The sequence below is a fragment of the Trichomonas vaginalis genome, chromosome IV, assembly GCF_026262505.1.
Source record: "Trichomonas vaginalis G3 chromosome IV, whole genome shotgun sequence".
Lineage (NCBI taxonomy): Eukaryota > Parabasalia > Trichomonadida > Trichomonadidae > Trichomonas > Trichomonas vaginalis.
Genome location: NC_067206.1, coordinates 9,963,120 through 9,986,777, shown reverse-complemented (window position 1 = coordinate 9,986,777; position 23,658 = coordinate 9,963,120). Strand labels below are relative to the sequence as shown.

Below are 23,658 nucleotides of genomic sequence, written 5' to 3'. Positions count from 1 at the left end.
TTTGTTGTTTGTGATTAAAATTAATTTTGGTAAAGTTTTTTTTTGGATATTTCAGGAAACAAGATTTTATAATGAAAGTATATATAAATAATATTCTATCGTTTATTAATAACAAATGTAAGATTGTAATAGGATAGTTAAGCCACTCGAAAAAAAATTAATGATAAATTCTTTTCTTTTTTCTTGTAACATAATACAAACCATTTTTGAATTAACTTAAGATTCTTTAGCAAGGTTTTCGCAAGCTCGTAAGAATGTTTCTTTCAATTGATTCAACATACCAACGTATTGAACAATTTCAGGAGTCTGTTTAATATCCGAACAAATTTGGAATGGTGGTGGCTTTTCCTTTTTCCTATTTGGATCTTTAATTGAATTCGTTTGATTTTTTGCTTCTCTAACTACGAGCCTTTTGCCTTCAAAATTAGCATCATTCAAATCCTTTATGCAATATTTAGCATCTGAGGCCTTTTGATATGTTAGAAAAGCCATACCTTTGAATTTTCCTGTTTCATCAACCATCAAAAATGTATTTATTATTGGTCCTTATTGAGAGAAATACTTAGTTATTGCGTTTTCGTCCATATCTAGAGGAAGATTGTTTACATATATTTTCAAAGGAGTTTCCTGCATTTGATTTTATTTTCACAATGAAATTAGGGGGAGTAAAATTTTTGAAAAGAAAAAATAAAAATCAAAAAATGGATGCAGGGGAGATCGAATCCTCGGCCTCAACAATGCAAATGTTGCGCTCTACCACTGAGCTATGCACCCTTACATTATTTTGTTTAAAATTTAATTTAATAATTCAATTTTCCAAAATCTTTAAATCAAAAATTAATATCATTCTAAAATACTTTGTTCAACAGAATTTGTAATTTAGTAGATTAAATATTTATATTTTACTGCTTCTGCTGCTGCTTGAGGAGAGCCTGGTATTGTTCAGCCTTCTTCTTTGTGGCCTCACGCTTCTCCTTACGCTCCTTGAGCATACGGTTCTTGCGAGCAACACGGCGAGCTGTGATAAGGCGCTGGACCTTTGGAGATGTGAATTTGCCTGGCTTGACTTCGCGCTTAAGAACGAGCTTGGAAGCATCGAACTTGGAATCTGTGATGCCGAACATGGCGCGGAGTGTGGAGGCGCGCTTTGGACCGAAGCGGCGTGGAACGGCTGTTGTTGTAAGACCGTCGATTTCCTTCTCACCCTTCTGGAGAACAACGCAGTGGAGGGCGGAGATTTCGTCGGAGATGATGCAGCCACGGACTGTCTTGCGCTTGCGCTCACCATCCTTACGTGGGCGGTAGCAGGAAGCGCCTGTCTTAAGGAGAAGGCGGATACGGCGTGGTGTGATAACACCTTGCTTCATTGGGAAACCCTGCTTATCGAAGCCACCACCGATGCGGAAGAGGTAGCCCTTGAATTGGCCGCCGAGCTTCTCGCCTTCGATATCTTGGCCGACACGCTTTTCGTAGAGAGCGTTGAGGGCAGCTGGGTCATCAATATCAACGACAACCTGTGTGCCGTTTTCTGGATAAGCAAGAGTAATTCTCATCGAAAAGAAAGGCCGACAATCTCAAACAAAGTCTCTCAATTTCAGTTGGACCAGGTGTCACTTTTACATCACAATATATTTTGGGGTTTTAATATTAAAAATAGACTTTGTATATTATGTTTATTAATTTTATTTATCAATTTTAAATGAAAGTTAAATAATATTTCCAAATCTTTGCAGTATTGTGTTTTGAATAGTCGATATAACCAATTCATGGCGAGTGTTTATTAGATTAGCATCAAAATATGCAAATTATCAACACTTCAACAAAGTTTTCTTTCAATCGTGTGGAAGTTCATTATTTAAAATTCATTAAAAATACACATTTTTAAGAAAATTTGTCAAGGGTGCATAGCTCAGTGGTAGAGCGCAACATTTGCATTGTTGAGGCCGAGGATTCGATCTCCCCTGCATCCATTTTTTGATTTTTATTTTTTGTTTTCAAATAGTTTAGTCGGTTTTTGCATTTTTAAAATGTTAGTCACCTTTCTCCTTCCAAAGTGAAAAAAAATTGTTTAAAATATAAAAAGAATTTTTATTCGCATAGGCGACAAACAAGGATTTATAAATAAATAATGGGGCTTTGAGTATTGATCTGAATTGAATCAGATAATTAGCCGTAAAAAATCTTCTAATAACGATTTCTCATGCATGAAAGATGGCAATGAGTGGCGTTAATGAGGGCGTTTGATAATTGGAGTTGGACATAAAATTTGGAGATCTTAATTTTTGAGAATTTTGGTGCGATCTTACTGGTAAAAGCAAGAGTATGGAAGGAGATTGAACTGAGAAAAAAACTAGAGCATGCAAAAGAATCATGCTACAGCTTAGTTGAATGTCATTTATGCAAATAAAAATATCTTTTTCAAATTTCAAACAAATTTTTGCCACTTTTTGAAAGAAGATAAGGTAACAAACATTTTAAAATGCAAAACCTAGACTTAAACTATGCCGAAATGTGAGCTCACCGTTACGGTTTTTTCTTTTTTTGGGGGCTCGCAAGCTCGCCCCCAAAGAAAAAACCGTAACGGCGACTAACATTTAGGAAAAATTTAATTCGAATTCCTGAAAAATAATTTTTTTTTCAAAATTTTTGGATATAAAATGAGAATAATTTTATATAATTTTGTCTTTTAAATTTAATAATTAAATTTTTTTAGGTTTCTATAAAATAAATTAAAAAAAAATTGTGTGTCCAGGCGGCATCGGAATTGATCGGGAAATCGGGATAAAAGTATTCAATTTTATCCCGATAAATCGGGATGAAAGTACTCAATTTTTAATCGGGACGGAATCACTACACATTTGATAGAAACATTATTTAAAAATCGTTTGAATATATAATATGCAACTAACAAAAAAATGGATGGTGCTCCCACGAAAGGTAAAGAAACTTTCGAAGTATCATATGGGATGACAAACAAGAGTGCACAATGCACTCTTGTCAGTTAGTAAACATATCAAGGGTACGGAGGCACTGCGCGCCTCCTTACCCCTGATATGTGAATTTGACACTTTACAAAACCATTAACGTATATTTTACAACACAAACGACAACACTAACTTAACCTTAAATATTTACAAAGCCGCCAACCACTTCACCTCACTAATGTAAAAAATAAACGTTCTCACTTACAAAAGTATTGCAACTCCTCCCATTGCTGTGCTTCACACAACAGTTCATATTCTTCTGACTCACTTTCTTCTTCATATAGGTCAAAATCACTGTCAAAATAAATGTTAGTAAGTTTTGACAAAGCTAATGAAACACGCTTACCGTTTGTATCTATTGCTTTTATAAACTTTCCATTATGCTTGTAGTCATAAACGCTCAAACTAACTTTACCCTTTCTCCCTCGTATCTGATAGAATGTATTTTCACGAGGAACGAAGAACAAGTTCTTGAACTCATGACCGTTGTAGTTTGTTATCTCAATAGTTTTCGTCATTTATATAAAAATAAAATAAAAAATAAACTTAAAAATTAATGATATCACCACCCTCACACGTATGAAAACATAGCCCAAAAATATATTTAGGTGAAGTGGTGAGATCTCACCTCTTTTTTCACCTGTTTTTTCACCCTGTTGAATTCATTGCTTTATAACTCTCTTCCTTTCTCCAACTCTTCTAACTTCTTCTTAAGTTCAGCAATGTTGTCCTCATGAAGTTTAATCTTTCTCAAAATTCCTTCTTTATCTAATGGTTGCTTTATCTTTCTAAACTGAACTCTACCATCCTTCATAGTATGAATGTAAAAACCTTCTGGAATAGTTCCTGATTTAATGTATTCTACCAAAAACTTTTGTTTCATTGCTTCAGTGACTTTATTTGTCATTTCAATCAAATAAAAATTTTAATATTAAATAAAAATAACGTTATTTTTTCAGTAAGGAAACGCAGGAGTTTTACGATTTATTTGAGGAGTAGGTTCTGGTTTAAATGTTGGAGTCGGTTTAGGAGTTGACTTTTGAACAGGAGTTTGTACTTCCATAGGTTCAGGAGTCATTGAAGGTTTTGGCGAAGGTGTTGGAGTTTGTTTAACTTCAGCTACTTCAGTATTATTTACAACATTTGCTTTATTTCTTTTCAACATCATAACTGCTCCTGCTGTAGCTAGCAAACCTAGTGGGAGACCATATCTTATATAAGGACTTGACCAAATGCTATTTTTGACAGGAGCTGGTGGAACACCTAACCTTGGTGAGACTGCTCTTTGCCATTGTGCAGCTCGTAAGAAATATTCAATAGGTGCTCCATAATCGTTTGGTAAAGTTTGTTTCATAGATGGTGAAGGTTCACGAGAGCTTGATGAAGAACTCATTTATAAGCTTTCAAAATAAACGTTCATCCTTTATTCCTCACTGTCGTCCGTAGCTAAGTTATAGTCATCTAATCTTATTATTGGGATTCCATTAGCACGCACTTGAATGGCAAAGCAACAATCCCTCATAAATCCAATAAGTGGCTTTGGTACATTTTCAGTTGCTAGTTCAATAGGTCCTTTAACAGACAATTTGTATGTTATTGGAGCAGTAGATGTTTGACCTTGCTGGAAGCAAAAGTCCACTTCTGTTGGAAAACCACATAAGAAATGTGTGTTGTCATAGCTATCCCATTTATGTTCCACACTACCATCATCCACCAATGACCTCATAACATCTTCATTAAATCCTATCATATCATTATTTGTATTGCAGGCGTTCGCAACCATTTCATAAAATACAGGTCCATATGATTTTTCAGGTTCTGCAGGCATATTTCCATAAGCTCCCATGGAAAGCTGAAGATATTTAAACTTAGGGTTCTCAAAATTAACATAATAGTTGTCTTTCTTTCTAAATAGTGCCCAAATACTTTTAACATTAATAGGCGTATAAGCTGCTGTAAATGTTGCACTTGAACTATCTGTATTCTTTGAGAATGAACCGTCCATAGGAATCCAATCCATAACTTTAACAGGAAAACATAAAGCCTCGTTTGTATAATGTTCTACAAGTTCTGTATAAATGTTAGGGTCTAAAGAGAATGACTTTGGATGAATGAAACATTCATTAAAATCCATCTTTGTTCGAAATAGTTGCTGGGTTACAGTTGTAATAGTAACTGTTCCACTAGCTTCTACTGCCTTCGTTATCATAGTGAATGGTTCATTCCATGGAACAAATTTATTTGTCGGTGGATTTGAATCTGAAGCAAATGCAACTTTAAGAGTTGGATTGAAAGCAATGATATCATTTACAGATATAGATGTGCATTGTAAGGCGTCGCTACTGAACTTTACTTTAAGCTGAATGTTTCCTGCAAAAGCTGGAATAAATCGAATAGCTTCTAATGGAAGGAATCTTCTAACAGGAATTCTTAAACGAAGCTTAAAATCAAATGATTTTCCTGCTGTAATTGGACCACTAACAATTTGTCCTGTTCTGCATGTTCCCGAATGACTCCATACATCTTCATGTCGAGTCTTTGAGAAAACATCTACTTTCTTTATTTGTTCGGTAGTTTGTGAGTTTGAAGTTATATATGCTTCTTCTCTTGCGTTGTCTTGAGAATATACGATACGACCATTTGCAAGGATTTGATATCCAGCAACTGCATAGAAAGCGTCATCGAAACCAATCCAAAATCCTGGTGGGTTTGTTTTATTGGAACCTGAACCAATTTCTTTATCTACAATAAATTGACCTTCCATTTTATACGTAATGAATGTATTGTAAAGGTCCAACATATTTTCACCAGGAGGTGAGAGATTGAATGTTACCATGTGTTATCTTTAGCAGTTCCAGGTTGTGATGGAATCTTTGCGTCAGAATATTTTCTATTAGTGTCACCAATTTGAACTGCATTGTCTATGATATCGAAATATGAGCGAATCTGATGAATATGCTCTGCTGGAGTAAATTCGTTTAACTGTTCGTTCTGCATGTCTTTGATTCGGATAAAAATATCTATTTACTTCATTATTCTCACTCTTCTTCTTGGCATTCGTGGTGGAAGTTGTTTCTTGACATTTTCAATGAACTGTACATTCTCTTTTGTCTCAACTTCTTTCACTGGTGGGTCAGGGTTCTTTGACTCGGTTTGTTTTTCAATGAAATTCACGAACTTTGCAATAAGCTCTTGGTTCGTTATTGAAAGTACATCTGGCTTCTTTTCTTCTTGTTCTATTGACTTTTCAGTTTGAACAGAAGGTTTTATATGGACTTCACCCTTGCCATACACCTTAATGTTGTCGCTTTCTGCATTCGCTAATGGAACCTTTCTTTTTCTTACGTATATTTTACCATCTTTACTCTGACTTACGTAATAGAAAGGATGTTGTATTCCTCTTGCGTCATTTAATATAATAGACTCTCGCTCTGATTTTGACAAGCTCATTTTACATCGGTTAAAGTTTTAATTTTGTTTTTTATCTGCAGTCAAATGACTCAGACAAGCCCTACGGACAAGACCCAAGGGGTCATAGATGTTGAAGCATTGAAGAAAGAAATTCGTGAGCAAATTTTATCCGAACTGAAGGAACAAAAACAAGAACAAAAGCCAGAGAGACCAAAGAGAAAACTTAGTGAAAAACAACTTGCTGCATTAGCTGCTGGAAGACAAAAGAACCCACGTTTGCTGGCGAAGAAAGCTAGAGAAGAAGCTGAAGCAAAAGCTAAAGAAGCTGAAGCAAAGAAAGAGTAAATGGTTTATTTTTATCCGAATTAAATGTATAGACAAATACCTTTATCTGTTGCGTTCAGTAGTGAAAACCCTGACGTCAAAATAAAGGGGAACAGAGTAACGTTTAAGTTTCCAACAGACTGGATTGTGAACATAAATGAAGAGAAGTACATTGGCATAACATCTATGTATATAACACGTGCTTTCAGAAAGGTTGACTTTATACTTCAAGTCGAGATAGAAAATGACGAACAGTCTTTAAGCGCCCAAAACATTCACATATACAAATACTTTAAAGACGATACAACATTGCAACAATGTATGATTTCATTTAATGAGATGTTCGAGAAAAAGTTCAACATTGAAGTACAAACTTTACAGCCTTTACGTGAGTTTCTTGCACAACTGAAAGAAGAAGGTAGTCAGCCACAACTTATAGACTTTCATTATGAATTTAATGAAAATGCTGATGGAACTCATGACTGTCAATTCATTGTATTCTCACCATTCAATGAAGTAGCTAAAAAGAAAAAAAATCCATTACGTATAAGATTTCAAATCTCTGAACCAAGTGATGATTTCAAGAATGTTTTCAATTATGATGCAATGCTTCCGAGGAAAAATGAATTTTCCGAAATTAGATTTCCAGGTATTTGGGATAGAAAGCAAGCTATATTATATTCAAACTTAAGTAAGGGAGTTGAAAATGAGTTCATTGGTCATACAAGAACTTCACCACTTCCTAACCCTAAATACTATAAATTAACTGGCTTCAATCGTGAGTTTTGGATAGACATGTTCTCCACTCATGACCATAAAGCACCTGTTTTGCTACCTCTAGACCATAAGGACTGTCTCTACATTGAAGCACAACTCTTAAACTCTACCATCGCAGTATTGTAAATGACCACATGGGCTTATTTTTATCACGAATGACCTCATTGCTGACAAAAATAAATGACCTCAGAACTTCAACTTACGAATAAAGCTTGTTTTAGTCGTTATTGAGAAGTTAAACTTCTCTTCAAAGCAAGGTTGACATGACTTACATAAGTCAAATCCAATCTCTTGACCGTCATAAAGTGCTTTGTAAAGTTTCATTAAACTGAACTCAGAGTCTTTGTCATATGTTCCTTGCGGAACCATTAAACCTTTATCTTCATCATAGAAACACTGAACAGAGTCAGGAAACATTTCATTAGCGGTTAAAGCAATAACATCTTGCTTCACGCCTTTCATTCTGCAGTGAAATGCAACTTCATTTAAATCATTCGTGAGTAAGTCTATGTAAGTCTTCTTTCCACAAAATATTGACTTGTATGCTAAACTTTGTTTTCCAGGTGTGATTTCTGCAAAGTCGCTATGAAATTGACCAAGGTTTTTACCAATGAGAACTCTTCCATAACGTTTCTCAAACTCTTCAGCTAAACGAGGGATATCTTCATTGTAGAGATGCATACTGTCCGTATCGCTATAAAAGATGTCCATTCCTAAGTCCTCAGCAGTACAGAATACTTCACACATTATTCTCTTCGACATAGACAGAATGTTAACACCAAGTGGACAGAAGTTAAAGTGTCTGCAAATGCTTTTCGTTAGCTTGAAAATAGTTTTATCTGAACCATCCAAACCTTCGAACTTCACTATATGGTTGTAGTTTCTGATGGCATATCTTATAGCATCATTGTCATCTACTATGGTTATTTTTGACTCAATAGGAGATAGAATAGTTTTGCCATAAATACTGTTCAGAATGAGCTTTATATTTTCTTGCAAAGGATTTCCTTCTTTCTTATACTTTAACCTTAACTCAAACAACTTCTTTACTTCATCTCTTATTCTAATATCTCTGTTTCCATCATAATAGTATCCTTGCAACACTTCACATTTGACACCTTGATATTTTATGAGGTCTTGTAATGTTATATGGTCAACATACATTAAACAGCAAGTGTGAACTTCTGGGAACGTTAAGTTCTGGATTTAGTTCAGGGTCACAAACTATTAAAGGAAAGTGTCTATGTATTCCAATCTCTGTTATCTTAATGAGAACAAAGAAGCCAGACATAAACTTTTCACCAATGGGTTCCTTTTGGTCGTCATTGAATAAATGTCTCATGAGATACTCTGTGCTTAACATTTCTTCCTTCAATACTTTCGGTATACCTTCTAAAGTATAAAGTCTTGCTATAGCTGATGGATATAATGAAACAGCGTCGAAATCAGCAATGAGTTTCTTTTCGCTCTTTTGTTTAATGTTATCTGACAGCATACATCTTCCACCTTGAATACAGCGTGAAATAAATTCTCTTGGTTTATTTGAGAGGTCATATAAATTTCCATTCGGGAAGTACACTCTGTTCTCAAATAATTTGTTAGCAATTGAACAAATACTAACGTAGTCATAAACGTTTAAATCAAATTCTTTCAATATGTCATTGCGGAACTTAACAAAACCTTCTCTTAAAATTCTTACATCTTGTTTGCAATAAAATGTGCTATACTTTTCTAAGTCGAAGTGGTTCTCATCTATTCTGCAACCTTTGATGGAATCTATGTTTTTCATGAATGTATCTGCATCCCGGATAAACTTACATGCTTCAGAAATGACACCAGTTCTGTTGTCATTTGCTAACAAAGTACTGCTGTAGTAGTTGTATGGAAATACTTCTTTCGGTCCTGTTTGTAAGTTAAACATAGCAGGAAATAGTTTAAGCTTCTTATTTATAACACTGTAAGAGTCTTTTATAATAATTGCCCTTCCTTTATATAAGCCAGTTATTTGCATTGTTCGTGAACCTTTAATGATGGGAGTTCCTTTCACTTCTGTCATGTGTCTTAAGATGAAGTTTATATCATAACTGAGGTTATGGAAATATATTAAACTCTTGTCAGGAAGTCGTTCCAAAAATTCTGTTGCACAGTTCTGACCCCAAATGCTTTCACTCACTGAACCATCTTCACTGTCATAACAGATGTTAAAAGCTTTATGAAAGCCGTCTGTGCTACACTCAAAGTCAGCAAAGAAAACGTGCTCAGGAATGAACTTGCACTTATTTTTATTTACTTCTTTTGACTCGGCTTTCTTCTTCAGTTGTACACAATACTTTGGAGCATATGTCAAATCTTTAAATGGTGCAAGGTTCTGCTTATATAAGTCAGTCGTATATGTGAAAAGTTCTCCATAAGAAATAGGTTCGAAATATTTGCACTCCCACAATGTTTTCATAACATCCCATAACGGTGTTGTTCTATCATAACGAACTACATATTTATCTTCTCTCTTTGTATAAATCTTCATTTGTTTCTCAATGTTCATTCCACCACAAGCTTTGAGAATTTCTTTGTAATTTCTGACGAAATATGTTGTCATTGGTAATCTTTCGTTTAGCATGTAGTGGTCCTCAACAAGAAGCAAGTCAATAGTTCTAACAGTTTCACATTCTTTTGGTATGTATCTCTTTATTTCATTATGTCTTGAGTCATTGAAATAACCAATGGTAACATTAAATGCTATACCTGTTGCGTCAGAAATTTCTTGTACTTTACTTTGAGGAAAGTCTCTAACACGAATGACTTCTCTCATGTGGTCAATAGTCTCTCCATCTACTCCAGCCTGAATGCAAGCATAAACGAAACAATTGTCTTCTGTCATAAGTGCTGTAGTTCTTTTGTTCAATTCATTGAAAATTTGGTAGCGTTCAAGATTTATAGGTAATGTGCAAAGATACTTCCAGAACTGACCGCTTCTCTTCTTATAAAACTTCTTTTCACCATTATCTTTCCAAAAGCTTTCTATAAGTGCTGGGTTTCCTGTTTGCTTAAGAGCTTCCAAAATGGCTTTCTGGTCATTTGTCAGTGTGCTTTCATCTCTATATGGTCTCTTTTTTGGCTTTCCTTTCTTAACATCTGACATCGTTAAGCCTTCATATTCTGTTAAATCATACATCTTTATTTCAGTAAGATTCTTTATGTTTGTCAAGAAGAAGTCATAGTGCATTTCAACAATACCTGCAGCATTTGCTTCTATCTCTGATATAAAGTTCTCCTTCAAGAGCTGATGTAGTAATGTTCCAATATTATTGAGGTTTAACGTAGAACATTCATACTTTCCACCAAGTTTATAACATACCATCCATCTTTGTTGGGAGTTTATTTTAATCTTCTCTAAGAGTCTCATGAAAACCTTACCGAAATGTTTGTGTAAGTAGTCTCTGTTTGGTTCATCTAAAGCTTCGATGTTAAAGTCAATGAGTCTATTTTCTGACTTCACATTTCTCTTCCTATTCTCTTCATCTTTCTTTAACCATCTCTCACCTTCTTTTGGTTTGTCGTCAATGGAACGAATGACATCGTTAGCTTTGCGAACTTGTTCTATAGCACTTTTAAACATCTCTCTTCTCTGTTGTTTCAGTGTGTCGTCTCTTCTTCTTGTTTCACCAACGTTTGCATTTGTTATGTCAAACATTTCTCTTCTTACTTCATGAGGTACTGAACGTCTATGATATAAGTCAATAGCAATGTCATTTAAAGGAAATGCTCTTGCATGGACTTCGTCCTCGCCGCGTTGCGGCTTTATGAACTCATGAATTCTATCATAACTTATTGCACCATTATAGTCATTGAGGATGTCAGCGAGTGCTTTTTTGTTTGTTGCGTAATGTTTTGCTACTTCTATGTTAGCTTCTGTAAGAAGTTGTTTTATTTCCGAGTGTTCTAACTTAGACAACTTCCGATACATCTTTAGTAGGAAATAAAAAAATTTTTATGAAAAAATTAGATTAGATTTTTTAAAGTTATTTTTCAAAATAATTTAATATTTTTATTTTAATGAAACACATGCAAGATTGCAAGTTCTTTTCATACAATGCTCTCGCTACTGCCATCAAGAATGAGTTCAATAATGCTTCAAATGTTAATGTTATCTTTAACAAGAAGTTTGTGAAAGAATCTAAGTTTGGTCAGTATGTCAGACCATTAGCTATCGTCATTGACCGCAAACGTTATACTTCACAAGAGTTAGCAGTAGTTTTGAAACAAAAGAGTTTCTTCGTGAATGTCAAAGATACTCATTATACTGTCATAAAGAACTCTAACATTGACTTCTTCAGTATTGCTTTAAATCTTTCCGAACAGAAAGAATATAAGAAGGGTGAAACAAATGTGAAATATTATCCTTCATCTCTGAAGACAATAACGAACAAAGATGTTATACAGAAATTCTTACCAAAGGTTGAAGAAGCTTCTATTGACATTGACGAAGGAAGTGAAATGGTTGAAGAAATAGACCCTGAAGCTATTTAAGCAAAAATATATTTTTGAATAACTGATGGTGTCACCACGTCACCATGTCACCAGGTTAATTAACTTCTTTTAAAAATGATGACAACATGACATTTAGAGAACTAGCCCGGAAATGAATGTTATCGTTAATGTTATCGTTAATGTTATCGTTTATGTTATCGTTAATGTTATCGTTAATGCTTACAGTGTCGAACATAATTGACGTAGGATTCATGACTTCTTCGTAAATGAGTGTAAATATAGCACAAAAATATATTTTAGGTGAAGAGGTGAGATCTCACCCATTTTTTCACCTCTTTTTTCACCTCATTCTCTCTTCGTTAATGTTGTCGTGACTTCATCATTAATGTTGTCGTGACTTCATCATTAATGTTGTCGTGACTTCATTCTTCCTCTTTGAAGTTATCGAAATATTCTGTTATTTTTTCCTTCAGTAATGTTAAGTCTTCTTTGAATGTAAGTATTGTGCAACCTTTGATGTCATAGTGTGTTTGAGGAAGAGTATTTTTGACAATTTCCTTTATTTGCTCATTCGGTGTCATTGAAATCGGTAAGTTTTCACGATAGAACCAGTTTCTGTCAGATTTATATATTTTAGCTAAGTCATAAAAGCTCTTGTTGTTTCTTCTGACTAAATGCAACATAACCATATCTTTATCTTCTTCTTTCTCCAACTCTTCAATATAAATCATATACTTATAACTCTTTTCCTTTCCTTTGGTACTGAACGTGGTATTCTTTTCTGTATGCTTTTGTCTTTGGATTCAATGACTTCATCTTTTGCTTGAAGTTTCTTTTCCATCTCTCCACGTTCTGCTTTATATAGTTCATCTAACATCATGAAAATATAACAAGCATAACGAGGTGAAGCCCACATTGCTACAGCGTTTACTAAAAGTCTATGAACATAATAACCTTTCAAACCAGGTGCCAAATTCTTGCGATTTTCGTACGGAATCTCTTCTCTCGTTTTCCGAGGGAAGCAATCATATGAGAAAATTCTTCTAAAAGTTCTTTTGTCTGTTGGTTTTCAAACCAATGATATGCTTGCTTTGTAGAACGAAGAGCATTCATTATACTTTGCATTTGGTACATGTCATCTTTGACTGAACGAATGAGACGTAACTGTTTGTTATACTGTATGTACTCGTATTCTTCATTGATGGCTTCATGAACGATAGCAGTTGTTGTGTTCTCTGATGTTGACATTACTGTCTTACATACAAGATAAAAATTTTTGTTAGAAAAAAATTAGCGTTATTTTCTGACTTTCACAAAAGACCAAAAATAAACGCTTTACATGTATTTTTCAGCAACTTCGTCAAATAATTTTATAGCTTTATCTATCTCATCTACTTCAAACGTTTCTTTACCTTTCGTGGGAGCACCATACATTTTCTCAAAAACTTCAAGCAGTTCTGTTTCAGCAGCTCTCATATCATTAACGAACACAACCTTGACTCTATTGACTGTACTGTCATATCTTTGAGTTATATTATATGTCCTTCCTATCTTATATCTTTTTGTGTTGAAGTCCTTCGGTTTCTGAACGATGTAAAGTAAGCCTTCACTGCAACGTTCTGAGTCGAATGAACCATAAGTTATGAAGTTATATCCAACAACTGGGTCTAACCATAACAAAACTATTGGTATAAGACTTTTGTCTATAAGATATGCTCTTGTTCCATGAAATGCTACTGATATCATGAGCTCAGGATTTCTTGTCAAAATTTTCTGAGTAGAAGCAATTCTAACCCAGTCCTTTGTTTTCTTTCCAGAAGGTGTTATAATGTCTGACAAAGAATATTTGTTGTATTTCTTACAGTATCTTACGTTTAAATCACCAATTCTAACCACTTTGGTGTCATTGTCAATCTTTCTTACTGTTTCAAACTCAATGTTTGACATTACTGTCTTTACATACAAGATAAAAAAATAAATAAAAATAAAACTAACTTTATTTTTATCTTTTATGAAAATTCATGAAATTTGGTCATTTTTCAGCAAAAATAATGTTGAGGTGAAGAGGTGAGATCTCACCTGTTTTCTCACCTCTTTTTTCACAAGCGTTTTACATGAATTGTACGATGTATATTTGAAATCCTAAACAGTTTCGTAGCTTCTATTTCTTCTTTTAGTACATCGAATGTTTTAACGATACCGAAAGTTTCTTTATACTTCTTCTTGACGTCAGACAGAAGGAAATCTTCTGCAGTTGGATAGTTTTTGTTCAGAAATTCTAACATGTCCATTTTATTTTCTGCTGGTTTCTCTGCTTCTTTCTTTAAATCTGCATAGTCGTTTCTCATACGTTCTATCTCTTTGACTGAGTAGTTATATTTTCTTATTGCTGCTTTACATTTAGAACATTGCGGGTTCATTTTTGCGTTATACATTGAAATAAAACCAGCTAAAACAACCAAGGCGTCAATGGTTTTCTTTAACTCAAAAGCTGCTGGTTTTATCTGTTCATTCCATACTTTACCTCTTCTATCTTTATCTCTTATCTGCCATACACATTCTGCAATTAATGAAACAAAGTTGTCGTATGTCTTAAATTCTTCGGATTTGTAAAGGTCAGAAATATTTTTATAAACCATGTCGCAATCTTTGTCCATAACTTTATGGTTGCAATGATATCCTAGAAACTCATAGTTTACCTTTCGTATGAACTTCTTTATTTCTACTGAGTCAGTTGCTTTGACTTCAATTTCGTCAAATTCGGGAATGGTTAGTTTTTGTTGCTGAATTTCAGGTAGTTTAGGTAAATGGTCGATGAGGTCCTGCATGTCATAAAGATATTCTTCATTTTCTTCATCCTGTGCGGTACAGTCTAAATTACTTGTTAACAGTTCTTGCTTTATCTTCTGGATTTTTGTTTCGAAAGTATATGAAGAAGGAATGAAGTTTTTCATCTCTACCAACATTGACGTAGGATTCATGACTAGCAAGTTTGGTGCTGTAGTTGTGGCTTGAATTGTTGTTGTGCCGATTGTTGAAATCATATCTTTACATACAAAATAAAAAAATAAATAAAAATAAAACTAACGTTATTTTTCTATCTTAAGGAAATTCATGAAAATTCATGAGGGTGAGAAAACAGGTGAGAAAACGGGTGAGATCTCACCTCTTCACCTAAAATATATTTTTGGTGTAAATTTATGACAAAAATAAATGGTACCATTAATGATATCATGACTGTTCTCATTCATGTCTGATTTACATCTAATGAAAAAGTTTAGAAGAATTTTCTTATTCTTTCTGGCTTATTTTTGTCTTTCCAGTACTCCCGCTCTAATGGTCCCAGATGTGTTGACTTTGACTCTCTCAAGTTCTTAGATGGTATAACATCTTCAACGCCTCCTTCATATCTTACTTTATAAGTGTCATCGTTTATGTTATAGCCAAGTATTTCAATAACCACTCCTCGCTTTGCTTCGTCAATGGTTTCAGCAAGTTTGCCATTACTACTTTCAACTAATTTATGTCGAGGGTAAAACGCAATAGAGTCGTCAGCAGCTTTTATAAGATATCCATTACCTTGCGTAGAGTCTACGATATAATAGTTTCTACTTAACCTTAAACGTTTCTTTGTCAACGGTTTGTCGTCAAGAACTACACGAACTTTTGTACCAGGAATGAGGGTAAATTGTGTTGAATTTCTGATATTTTGTGTTTGGCTTCGTTTCTTTTGTATATACTTTTCTTCTTGTTGTTGTGTCATTGAATTTGGTGTATGTCCTGTTGTAGAATGTGTTGAGGAATTATATACTTCGAGAAAATGTTTCATTGTTTCTTCGGTAAAGTCTCGCTCTTGGTTTAAATCTCTGAGCGTTCTTATGAAGCGGTTTATGATGCCGAGTATGTTATGGTTATGGTCTTCAGTAGTGTAGTGAGTTATGTTATGCTTAATGAGAAAATCTGTGATTTCATTGCTGAGGTATGCACTGTCTTGGTCTGATGTTAAAGTACTTGGGCTATGTTCTGCTACAAACTTTTGTAAAACTCTTAACACTTCACGAGTTCCTTTATTTCATTGGATATGCATATGCTTTACGAGTGTTAACATTAATGAAGATGAGGAATGGTTTATGTCCTCCTTTTCTGCTTTGAATGAGAGTGTCAAATTGGTATGCGTCAGGAGTGTTGGAGTAAATTGGTAAAAAGTAGTCGTAAGGGTTTATTTTTGTTTGATGTACAACATTTTTGTCAAAGAACCTTTTCACTTCAGCTCTGTTAGTAAATCCCCAACTCTTTGCAGCTTCATTGAACTTCTTAAATGACCTCCATGGATGTTGTTCGAATACTTCTTTCAAGCTCATTTATGTAAAGTTAAATTTAGTAATTTCATGCTGTTCGCTCTTTTGGAGCTCAGGACTTTCAGGCCGTTCTAACCCATGCATAAACCGTCATATAAGGTGGCATATAGTCTGCTCCACTTCCTGTTGGATTTGTTGTGAAAGTATGGACATGATTTCCTCCTGGTTCAGTTTGTCGAAAAGTCTTTTTTGCTGAATTGTTATAAGATGGAGATAAAACATCATTGCCAGCTTTATATTCTGAGTTGTATAATGGGTGGTCTCGTAATGAGTGGCTATGGTCGCCAGAAAAGTTTGTCGTTCCTGTATGAGTGTGCGCAGGTAAGTTTGCTTCAGTAATTTTCTTCGAACCCCCTGTTTGCTTTGAAGAGTTAGCACAGTATAAGAATTTGTCTACAATCTGTTCCCAAGTACCAAAACCTAAAACTGTTTCTGGATTTGTTGAATTCATTGACGTATAAATAGAACCAACAGAATATATGGTTTGAAGAATCTGGGCCTTCATTGTTAGAAGTTCATGTTTAACGTTTATAGCTTTATTGCCTTCTACAATATTTATATTGTTTGTTATTAAACCATTAGGAAAAGTAGGAGGATAAATTCTTTGTTCTTGTACAGTTGCACCGTTTCTTCCTGTTTTTGTTACTATTTCGATGCATGCTTTAATTTCTTTAATCTTGATTGTTTGAAATTCTTCATGTGTATGGTTCTTGTCGGCTTTTCCATTAAGCGCAGCATTTACTTCCGACTTCTTTGTATAATTTTCATCTACATAAGTTTTGTCTGCTTTCTTATCTAACATTGCTGGTAGTTCGTATGCTTCAAAGTTTCTGGCATGACCTTCAATGTTCATACATCTGTTATCTAAATTGTTTAGTGTATCTTTTACGCTTGTACTTGGATTCTCTAAAGGTGCACTTGAACCAAGGGTATAGTTCAATATTATGTCGTCTGCTCTAACAGTAGTGAAGGATTCATGTGTATGGTTCTTGTCGGCTTTACTGTCTAATGTAGCTTGAAGTTCATTTATATCGGAGATGTTGTGTTTATGAGATTTCAAAACTTTGTTCATTGCTTCGAGTTCAACTTTGTCAGCTTTACTTTTAATAGCATCTTCAAACGTTATTTTTGACTTAACTCTCAAAGTAAATCTTGGTTCAACTAATACACCGTTAACATTGAAAGTAGAGGCATAAATTTCACCGGTATAACCAAATGCTTCTGGTGCTTTAGCTACATCATACTGTACAGTACAGCTTATGTCATAACCTTTAGCACGAATGTATTTATATCTTCTTTCATTAACATCTTCAGTGCTTATTTGTTCATCCTGTGTTAAATATCCATGGTAGTCCGTTATAATATGTTCGTCTGAAGTTATATAATGAACATGGTTCTTGACTTTATCACTCAGAGCTAAAAGCTCATTTTTGTCTGCTTTTTCGGCTAATTTCTCATTAACATCATTCACTTCTAATTCAACTCTTCCGCCAGAACTCTTATTATCATTAATCTTTTTCATTAATTCGGTAATTACGTCATAAAGACTATATTCTGTTTTCGGTTTTGTAAATAATGAGTCAAAATTTCTTTTCATCATTACATCGCTGACATTAATGATATCACCAATTCCTTTTTCATTTATTCTCTTCATTAATTCTGCAATAATGACGAATATATAATCTGTTAATTTATTCTCTTCATCGAGGGTTATAGAATGTTTTGAAATTGAATCATTAACTCCTCTAAATAAATCAATAACTTCAGGATACACGTTTTTAATGTCTCGAATAACCCGACCAGTATCCTGTTGTTCATGTTCTTCGTTCCCGTCGTTACGTGGTTTTATATCTCTAACCATCATCAACGCAGCCATAACCGGAGGGTTTGTTGCTATCTGTTCGAAAATCCGTCCGTTATGTACGGTATATCTAAATAATTTCTTTGTGTTTGTTAAAACATTTGAAACAAGTCTTTTAAAACCATCTACAAAATTTCCTGTTTCACCTAATGTTCTTGCAGCATTTACAAGCTCACCCATTCCCGCTTTTGACCCCAAAAACGTCCATATTGCATTTATTTCACTCTGTATAGTTGTCCATTCAGCAAAATAACACCCGCATTCGCTAAGCTGAAAATGAAATTCAGTGGATCGAACTTAATTCCACCTTCTTTTTCAATTTCAACGAACTCACTAACATGAGATTTTAAATATTCTTTCGTTAAAATTGTTTTCCCCGATGTTATGTCATTAACGAAACTATCACCGTCAAAAGTTAACGAATTCAATTTCGTCGTTGATGCTTTTATTTCATACACCGCTTTATCGATAGTTTTTGGCTCACCTTCTTTAGAAGCATATGAAACATTAATGAATGAATTATATGTATTCGTGAATGAGTTAAAATCAATGATTTTCATTAATGACGCCTTTAATGATTCATTTACTGTCGAATCCCTTAAAGTAATTAATGAACTGTCATTTATGAAAGGTACACTGCAAACCGTCGAGTTTGGATCAAATGCTGTAGTTGGTGCAGGAATATTAATGATATAAGTCATTAAATCATTAAGTGACGTAAATAATGTTGTCGTTTTTGATTTAATTTCTTTAGCATCTGTTATATATGGTAATTTTATTTCTGTAGTTTCTGAATTAAAGATATTCGCTAAAATGTTTTGTAAACTGTTTTGAACAGCTGTGTAAACCGTTGAATCCGGAACTCTTACGATTTCACCGTCCTTAATAAAAGGCATTGCACATGGTGTAGTGCTTGGGTCAAATCTTTTTGGGTTATGATTCAACATATATTCTAATGCTTCATAAACAGACCTATATACGGTTGTATTATCTTTTTCAATAATTTCACCGTCCTTTATAAATGGCATAGTACATGGAGTTAAAATAGGGTCAAACTTTTCATAGTCCTTCCATGTTATGTATTTCTCAGTATTTCCATCAGTGATAACAATATATTTGTCAGTAAGTGTGAGAGAGTATTGACCAAAATATAAACGTTTAGCTCTGTCAGCTTCATACGCATATGCAGCTATACTCATATTTTAATGAGAATAAAATGTTGTTCTATTTGCAAAGTACAGACCCAAACGAATACGGGACAGTAAAGCTACAAACAAACTTAGGTCTACAGAATGAGGCGCTTGCATTCAGAATGGTTGACTTCAATACTATCGCTTCATTCGTTATAACAGATGAAACAGATTTCATGGAGATTGAAATAGATGGAAAGAAGCACGAAATAAGATTTCACAATAATGTAGAATATAAGATGGAAACATTAGCTGGAGTGTTAAATGCTCTCATAAATACTACAATAAACAAGGATAACGAAGAAAACTTAATGAATGTTAAACTTATTGCAGGAGTTTTGAAGTTCAGTTATGCGAAGGAGTTTAAGATACAAGAATGAGTCATAGAGTACAACTTCTTTTGGGTGCATACCATATGACATTTCCTTTGAAAAGTGTTGACAAAACGATTGAGATGAAATCTGTTCCATACGTATGTTATGGTAATTGTTTATACATTGAGTCTAAAATAGCTAATGTCACAGGCATTTCAGGAGTTAATAGTAAAGGTTCAGTAGAATATAAATCCTTCTGTTATGCAGTCAATTCAATGTTCATTCCAAACGTTCCTGTCATAGCAACTCATTTAGGTAAATGGGTTCGCATTAGTCCTCATAATTTGAAAGACATGCAATTCAGACTTGTTGACTTTCAAGGAGAGCCTGTAGAACTGAAGGCACCAGTGCGAATGACTGTTGAAGTTGACTTTTTAGAAAATATTAAATGCAACAGCTTACAAGAGAACTCAGAGCTAAAAATATAAAGTATGAATGTTATGTATTAGGTCATGAACTTTGGTTGTTGCTGTTTGATGAAACAAATGAATTAGTTATGTCAGTCAAGAGAACAGAAAAATATTGTGTTAGTGAAAACTGCACCAAGTCAATAAGATTAGGTTTGCATTATGAAGATGAGTTCGATACTGTTGAAGAAGTTTTGGATAGATATTACAAATTGCTTTAATTTACTAAAACATATTTCAAGCAAAGTTTATATTCTGTTGAAAGTTTTGTATACTCGTTCGAATATTTATACTTAAACTCAACTCCTGTAGTTCCTGGTGTTTCAATGATGCGGATGTTACCTATTTTCATGAATGGTGGAGTTTGACCACAGCATTCGATTTCAGGGTCGAGATAGTCAATGACACATTGTTTCCCTGTTATTCGTGAGATAACATTTTCAAGGTCCTCCTTTGTTAGAATTATTTGGTTCTTGCTTATAAGATTTGTCAAAAGCTTCTTATCGTCTTTGAGTAAAATTGTTTGGTATAACTGAAGAAGGTAATGGTCTACGTTATCTGAAGGATTTGTTTGAACATTTGTGTAAGGGTTGTCGTTGGCTTCTCTTGAAAGAATTTGGTCCAGTGGTGGATACTCTAACTTAACATCTGATGTAGCGTTAGCGTTTGAAGCTGAGTTTAAATTCACCGATTAAGTTCTGGTTCTTTTTCTTTCAAACACTCTGAACTATAGTTCTTTATGACAATATTGTTTGTCGTTCGTGAGTCAACATTTGATGTTGGTTCAATTGGAACATTAACGGCACCAGCTAAGATGGATTTGCTTCTCATTTCATATAGAATAAAAACCTTTTATATGTATGAAATGAACAATATACTCGACAAGGGTTTGAATGTAAAGCTAACGAATGAAAATATTGTTGAATTCACTTGAGACAGGGCTGTGTATAAAGATGTAGAACTACTGAACAAAAGAGCTAAGGGAAGAAGCAGGAACATGAACAAAGGGTGGAAGCCTATAAAATTTATGTCAATGATGGCTCAGGAGGTTCAAACATAAAGTATGCAGAAAGTTATAGAGTTTATGCTCTCAAAGGTGAAAAGCCTTCATTTAAGAACAGCTATTCTAACGCATATCCTCAAAGCTAACGGATGGGAAGTGGATGATATGAATGACAGCAAAATATTAACAGAAATGGCGACAGAGATGCATGGAATTTGTTTACCATCAGTCAATTGAAGGTTAAACTTTAAAACATGTTGGTCGTTCCCATGGAATATTTTTGACTTTAATGGTATTAGTCATGATATGATCTCAAGGTATGAACGAGGAGAGATGAGAGACTTATATGCTTCCCAAATTTCTTCAAAAGGTAATGTTATACCTGACTGTTTCCAAATGAGTTCAATATCATAGTGAGAACCTTGAAAGATAACGAAGTCAGTTATGAGACGTTTTATGTTTAAAGCTAAAAACCTCCATGTTTGCATAAGTATTGCTACAGTTAAATGGTAATGTCTGACTTTAGTAATGATGTTAGCTAATGGTGAGTCTGGTTTGAACACTAAACCTTTACCAGCGATATCAAACAAGAGCAAGTGTTTGAAGGATACTTTTTTGAAGGGGTATTTTGAAAGTTTTGAAGAATGTAGTTTGTAAGTCGTTTCATATCGTAAACTCCTGAGTATTGACGTAAGTGGTGTTTGTCAATAATTCTTTCCATCTCCTCAGAAGTCTTTTGCATTCCTGACTGTATAAATTCAACGATGGCATAATATTTCCTCTTACGTCGAATGTAACGTTGAAGAAATTCAATGAGTTCACTGTCTGGAACTTTAACGACAGAGGCTTGAACTTTTGACATAAATGTTTTCGCTGTTGAGTCCATAGAGTCTGAAGTTGCTGATATAATGATTTGGTCATAATATGAGTCATTTCCTAAACGTTCTGTTATGAGTATATGACGAATGAGGTTAAATGTCTTACCTGAACCCATCTTTCCACAATAGAAATACACACCATTTGAACAGAACTCATAGTCCTTACTGAAAGGAAGAATAGAGAAGAGTTAAGTTTGTCTGTAGTTTCATTCATGTCTTCATCTACGTCATGTATTAAATGCTTCATTTTATCTCCATTAAAAATGCAAGTCAGAAATATTCAGAACATAGCACCGAGTCTAACTGACAAGAGTATAAAGATATACTATGAACATGTTATGATGAAACCTACCAAAATTCAAGAAAGTCAGTATACTTATGAATATCCAAGACACTGGGTAGAGTATGTAGGAGGTGAGAAAGCTATTGAAATCAGACAGGTTCGAAGTATTCCAGCAGGAAGAACAATATTATTGAAGAACTTTAATGTTTTGAGATATAATGATGAAACAAAGAAGCAAGATAGTTTCCCTGTTGCTGTGTATGTGAACTTAGATACAGGAGATGACATGAAAGTTTTTAATACAAAGCTTCAAACGGTAGTGAGAGAACAACTGACTGCGGAAGGACATCCATTACCTTCAGAAGTTACCATAGCATATAATTTTGAAACAAACTCAATAGATTTTAAAGTCATCTCTGCAAAGAAGTCAGGTTTTACATTTAATGAAGCAGATGTATATTCGAATGAAAACTTCAAAGCTATTGCATGGTTAGATAATGACGATTGCTTTAAGAAAATATTTAAATACAGTGACTCAACGATGTCAATAGATGACCTTCGTGGAATGTTACCATCGACGTTTACAGTAGAAGGTTCAGCAGGATTGCTTACAAGATTGTCAATTGGTGGTATTTGGTCTCGTGAGAACATTGTTATAAAATCCAGTATAAGTGAATTTGCTGAAGAATCTATATTATGTCTTTCAAACTACATGTATTCGCCGCCGAAGCATTATAGTATAACAAACTTTGTCAGTAAGTTTAACATAAGACTTGTCGAACCTTCTTCAATGAAAGATGTTGTGCTACCTAAAGATGGAAAGGATGGACTCATTATTGAGATGATTTTAATAGCATATTAAATGAGCTTGTTCTTGAAGGTCATTCATGATGAAATAACTGTTGTAGAAGATGTTAGCAATTGTTCAGACATTTTGAAGCGTATAGATGAGATAAGAAAGAAGTTAGATAGACCGCAAAGCGGTGAGGGCGAAGCCCGTGAGAACGCTTATGTTTCATTGACTTTCTCCAGTAACGAGAACTTTTATGAGATAATATTGAAGAGAGATGATTTTAATATGGTGTAAATGGTAGCTTGGGCAGCTTTAGGCGCAATGGGAACAAAAGCATTAGCATTTGGAGCAAAAGCACTTGGAGCTTATGACGCAGTAAATAAAATGAGTGGAGGAAGGGTTTCGAAACATTAGATGCAAATAAAGGAAGATTGGAGGCTGGGTTGCAAAGAAGTTAAGATTAAATAAAATAGGGCTCATAAATAAAGCATCCAATTTGGTTGCGACTGAGTCAGAAAATGCTTTAG

The 23,658-nt window shown here is 34.2% G+C and overlaps 18 protein-coding genes, 2 non-coding genes and 1 pseudogene across 21 annotated transcripts, besides 3 other annotated features; 7 read left to right on the top strand and 14 right to left on the bottom strand.

Moving 5' to 3' along the window:
- Positions 1-65: 65 nt before the first annotated feature.
- TVAGG3_0062060 (RNA binding) lies at positions 66-633 on the bottom strand (the record flags this gene model as incomplete). Its single annotated transcript, XM_001320711.1, has 1 exon — positions 217-522. One exon carries the CDS (start codon positions 520-522, stop codon positions 217-219), a length of 306 nt encoding a protein of 101 aa, XP_001320746.1.
- Positions 634-702: 69 nt separating this feature from the next.
- On the bottom strand, positions 703-774 carry TVAGG3_0062050. The gene has a single exon. It is a non-coding gene; the product is annotated as a tRNA-Ala (tRNA).
- Positions 775-878: 104 nt separating this feature from the next.
- TVAGG3_0062040 (Chain G 40s Ribosomal Protein S6) lies at positions 879-1,568 on the bottom strand (the record flags this gene model as incomplete). The annotated part of the gene is made up of 1 exon (XM_001320710.2): positions 903-1,553. One exon carries the CDS (start codon positions 1,551-1,553, stop codon positions 903-905), a length of 651 nt encoding a protein of 216 aa, XP_001320745.1.
- Positions 1,569-1,898: 330 nt separating this feature from the next.
- On the top strand, positions 1,899-1,970 carry TVAGG3_0062030. The gene has a single exon. It is a non-coding gene; the product is annotated as a tRNA-Ala (tRNA).
- A 772-nt stretch (positions 1,971-2,742) lies between these two features.
- Positions 2,743-2,823: a mobile genetic element.
- Positions 2,824-2,999: 176 nt separating this feature from the next.
- Positions 3,000-23,658: part of a mobile genetic element that runs on past the window's edge.
- TVAGG3_0062010 (uncharacterized protein) lies at positions 3,182-3,502 on the bottom strand (the record flags this gene model as incomplete). Its single annotated transcript, XM_001320709.1, has 1 exon — positions 3,182-3,502. One exon carries the CDS (start codon positions 3,500-3,502, stop codon positions 3,182-3,184), a length of 321 nt encoding a protein of 106 aa, XP_001320744.1.
- Positions 3,503-3,654: a terminal%2Cinverted (terminal inverted repeat of Maverick-1B transposon ID:TVAGG3_0061820).
- Positions 3,655-3,891, bottom strand: TVAGG3_0062000 (uncharacterized protein; the record flags this gene model as incomplete). The annotated part of the gene is made up of 1 exon (XM_001320708.1): positions 3,655-3,891. The coding sequence occupies one exon, from the start codon at positions 3,889-3,891 to the stop codon at positions 3,655-3,657; it is 237 nt and encodes a 78-aa protein (XP_001320743.1).
- Positions 3,940-4,377, bottom strand: TVAGG3_0061990 (uncharacterized protein; the record flags this gene model as incomplete). The annotated part of the gene is made up of 1 exon (XM_001320707.1): positions 3,940-4,377. The coding sequence occupies one exon, from the start codon at positions 4,375-4,377 to the stop codon at positions 3,940-3,942; it is 438 nt and encodes a 145-aa protein (XP_001320742.1).
- Positions 4,408-5,193, bottom strand: TVAGG3_0061980 (uncharacterized protein; the record flags this gene model as incomplete). Its single annotated transcript, XM_051221427.1, has 1 exon — positions 4,408-5,193. The coding sequence occupies one exon, from the start codon at positions 5,191-5,193 to the stop codon at positions 4,408-4,410; it is 786 nt and encodes a 261-aa protein (XP_051106413.1).
- On the top strand, positions 6,576-6,740 carry TVAGG3_0061970 (uncharacterized protein; the record flags this gene model as incomplete). The annotated part of the gene is made up of 1 exon (XM_051221426.1): positions 6,576-6,740. A coding segment is annotated over one exon (165 nt), but the record flags the coding sequence as incomplete, so codon positions are not given.
- Positions 6,765-7,622, top strand: TVAGG3_0061960 (uncharacterized protein; the record flags this gene model as incomplete). Its single annotated transcript, XM_051221425.1, has 1 exon — positions 6,765-7,622. The coding sequence occupies one exon, from the start codon at positions 6,765-6,767 to the stop codon at positions 7,620-7,622; it is 858 nt and encodes a 285-aa protein (XP_051106411.1).
- On the bottom strand, positions 7,683-8,207 carry TVAGG3_0061950 (organellar and viral DNA polymerase type B; the record flags this gene model as incomplete). The annotated part of the gene is made up of 1 exon (XM_051221424.1): positions 7,683-8,207. One exon carries the CDS (start codon positions 8,205-8,207, stop codon positions 7,683-7,685), a length of 525 nt encoding a protein of 174 aa, XP_051106410.1.
- TVAGG3_0061940 (organellar and viral DNA polymerase type B) lies at positions 8,718-9,552 on the bottom strand (the record flags this gene model as incomplete). Its single annotated transcript, XM_051221423.1, has 1 exon — positions 8,718-9,552. A coding segment is annotated over one exon (835 nt), but the record flags the coding sequence as incomplete, so codon positions are not given.
- TVAGG3_0061930 lies at positions 9,851-11,495 on the bottom strand (annotated as a pseudogene). The gene has a single exon. A coding segment is annotated over exon 1 (1,645 nt).
- Positions 11,550-12,023, top strand: TVAGG3_0061920 (uncharacterized protein; the record flags this gene model as incomplete). The annotated part of the gene is made up of 1 exon (XM_051221422.1): positions 11,550-12,023. The coding sequence occupies one exon, from the start codon at positions 11,550-11,552 to the stop codon at positions 12,021-12,023; it is 474 nt and encodes a 157-aa protein (XP_051106408.1).
- TVAGG3_0061910 (uncharacterized protein) lies at positions 12,407-12,715 on the bottom strand (the record flags this gene model as incomplete). The annotated part of the gene is made up of 1 exon (XM_051221421.1): positions 12,407-12,715. The coding sequence occupies one exon, from the start codon at positions 12,713-12,715 to the stop codon at positions 12,407-12,409; it is 309 nt and encodes a 102-aa protein (XP_051106407.1).
- On the bottom strand, positions 14,084-14,890 carry TVAGG3_0061900 (organellar and viral DNA polymerase type B; the record flags this gene model as incomplete). The annotated part of the gene is made up of 1 exon (XM_051221420.1): positions 14,084-14,890. A coding segment is annotated over one exon (807 nt), but the record flags the coding sequence as incomplete, so codon positions are not given.
- On the bottom strand, positions 15,262-15,813 carry TVAGG3_0061890 (integrase core domain containing protein family; the record flags this gene model as incomplete). The annotated part of the gene is made up of 1 exon (XM_051221419.1): positions 15,262-15,813. One exon carries the CDS (start codon positions 15,811-15,813, stop codon positions 15,262-15,264), a length of 552 nt encoding a protein of 183 aa, XP_051106405.1.
- Positions 17,581-18,383, bottom strand: TVAGG3_0061880 (uncharacterized protein; the record flags this gene model as incomplete). The annotated part of the gene is made up of 1 exon (XM_051221418.1): positions 17,581-18,383. A coding segment is annotated over one exon (803 nt), but the record flags the coding sequence as incomplete, so codon positions are not given.
- Positions 19,848-20,195, top strand: TVAGG3_0061870 (uncharacterized protein; the record flags this gene model as incomplete). The annotated part of the gene is made up of 1 exon (XM_051221417.1): positions 19,848-20,195. The coding sequence occupies one exon, from the start codon at positions 19,848-19,850 to the stop codon at positions 20,193-20,195; it is 348 nt and encodes a 115-aa protein (XP_051106403.1).
- Positions 22,319-23,200, top strand: TVAGG3_0061860 (uncharacterized protein; the record flags this gene model as incomplete). Its single annotated transcript, XM_001315140.2, has 1 exon — positions 22,319-23,200. The coding sequence occupies one exon, from the start codon at positions 22,319-22,321 to the stop codon at positions 23,198-23,200; it is 882 nt and encodes a 293-aa protein (XP_001315175.2).
- TVAGG3_0061850 (uncharacterized protein) lies at positions 23,201-23,425 on the top strand (the record flags this gene model as incomplete). The annotated part of the gene is made up of 1 exon (XM_051221416.1): positions 23,201-23,425. One exon carries the CDS (start codon positions 23,201-23,203, stop codon positions 23,423-23,425), a length of 225 nt encoding a protein of 74 aa, XP_051106402.1.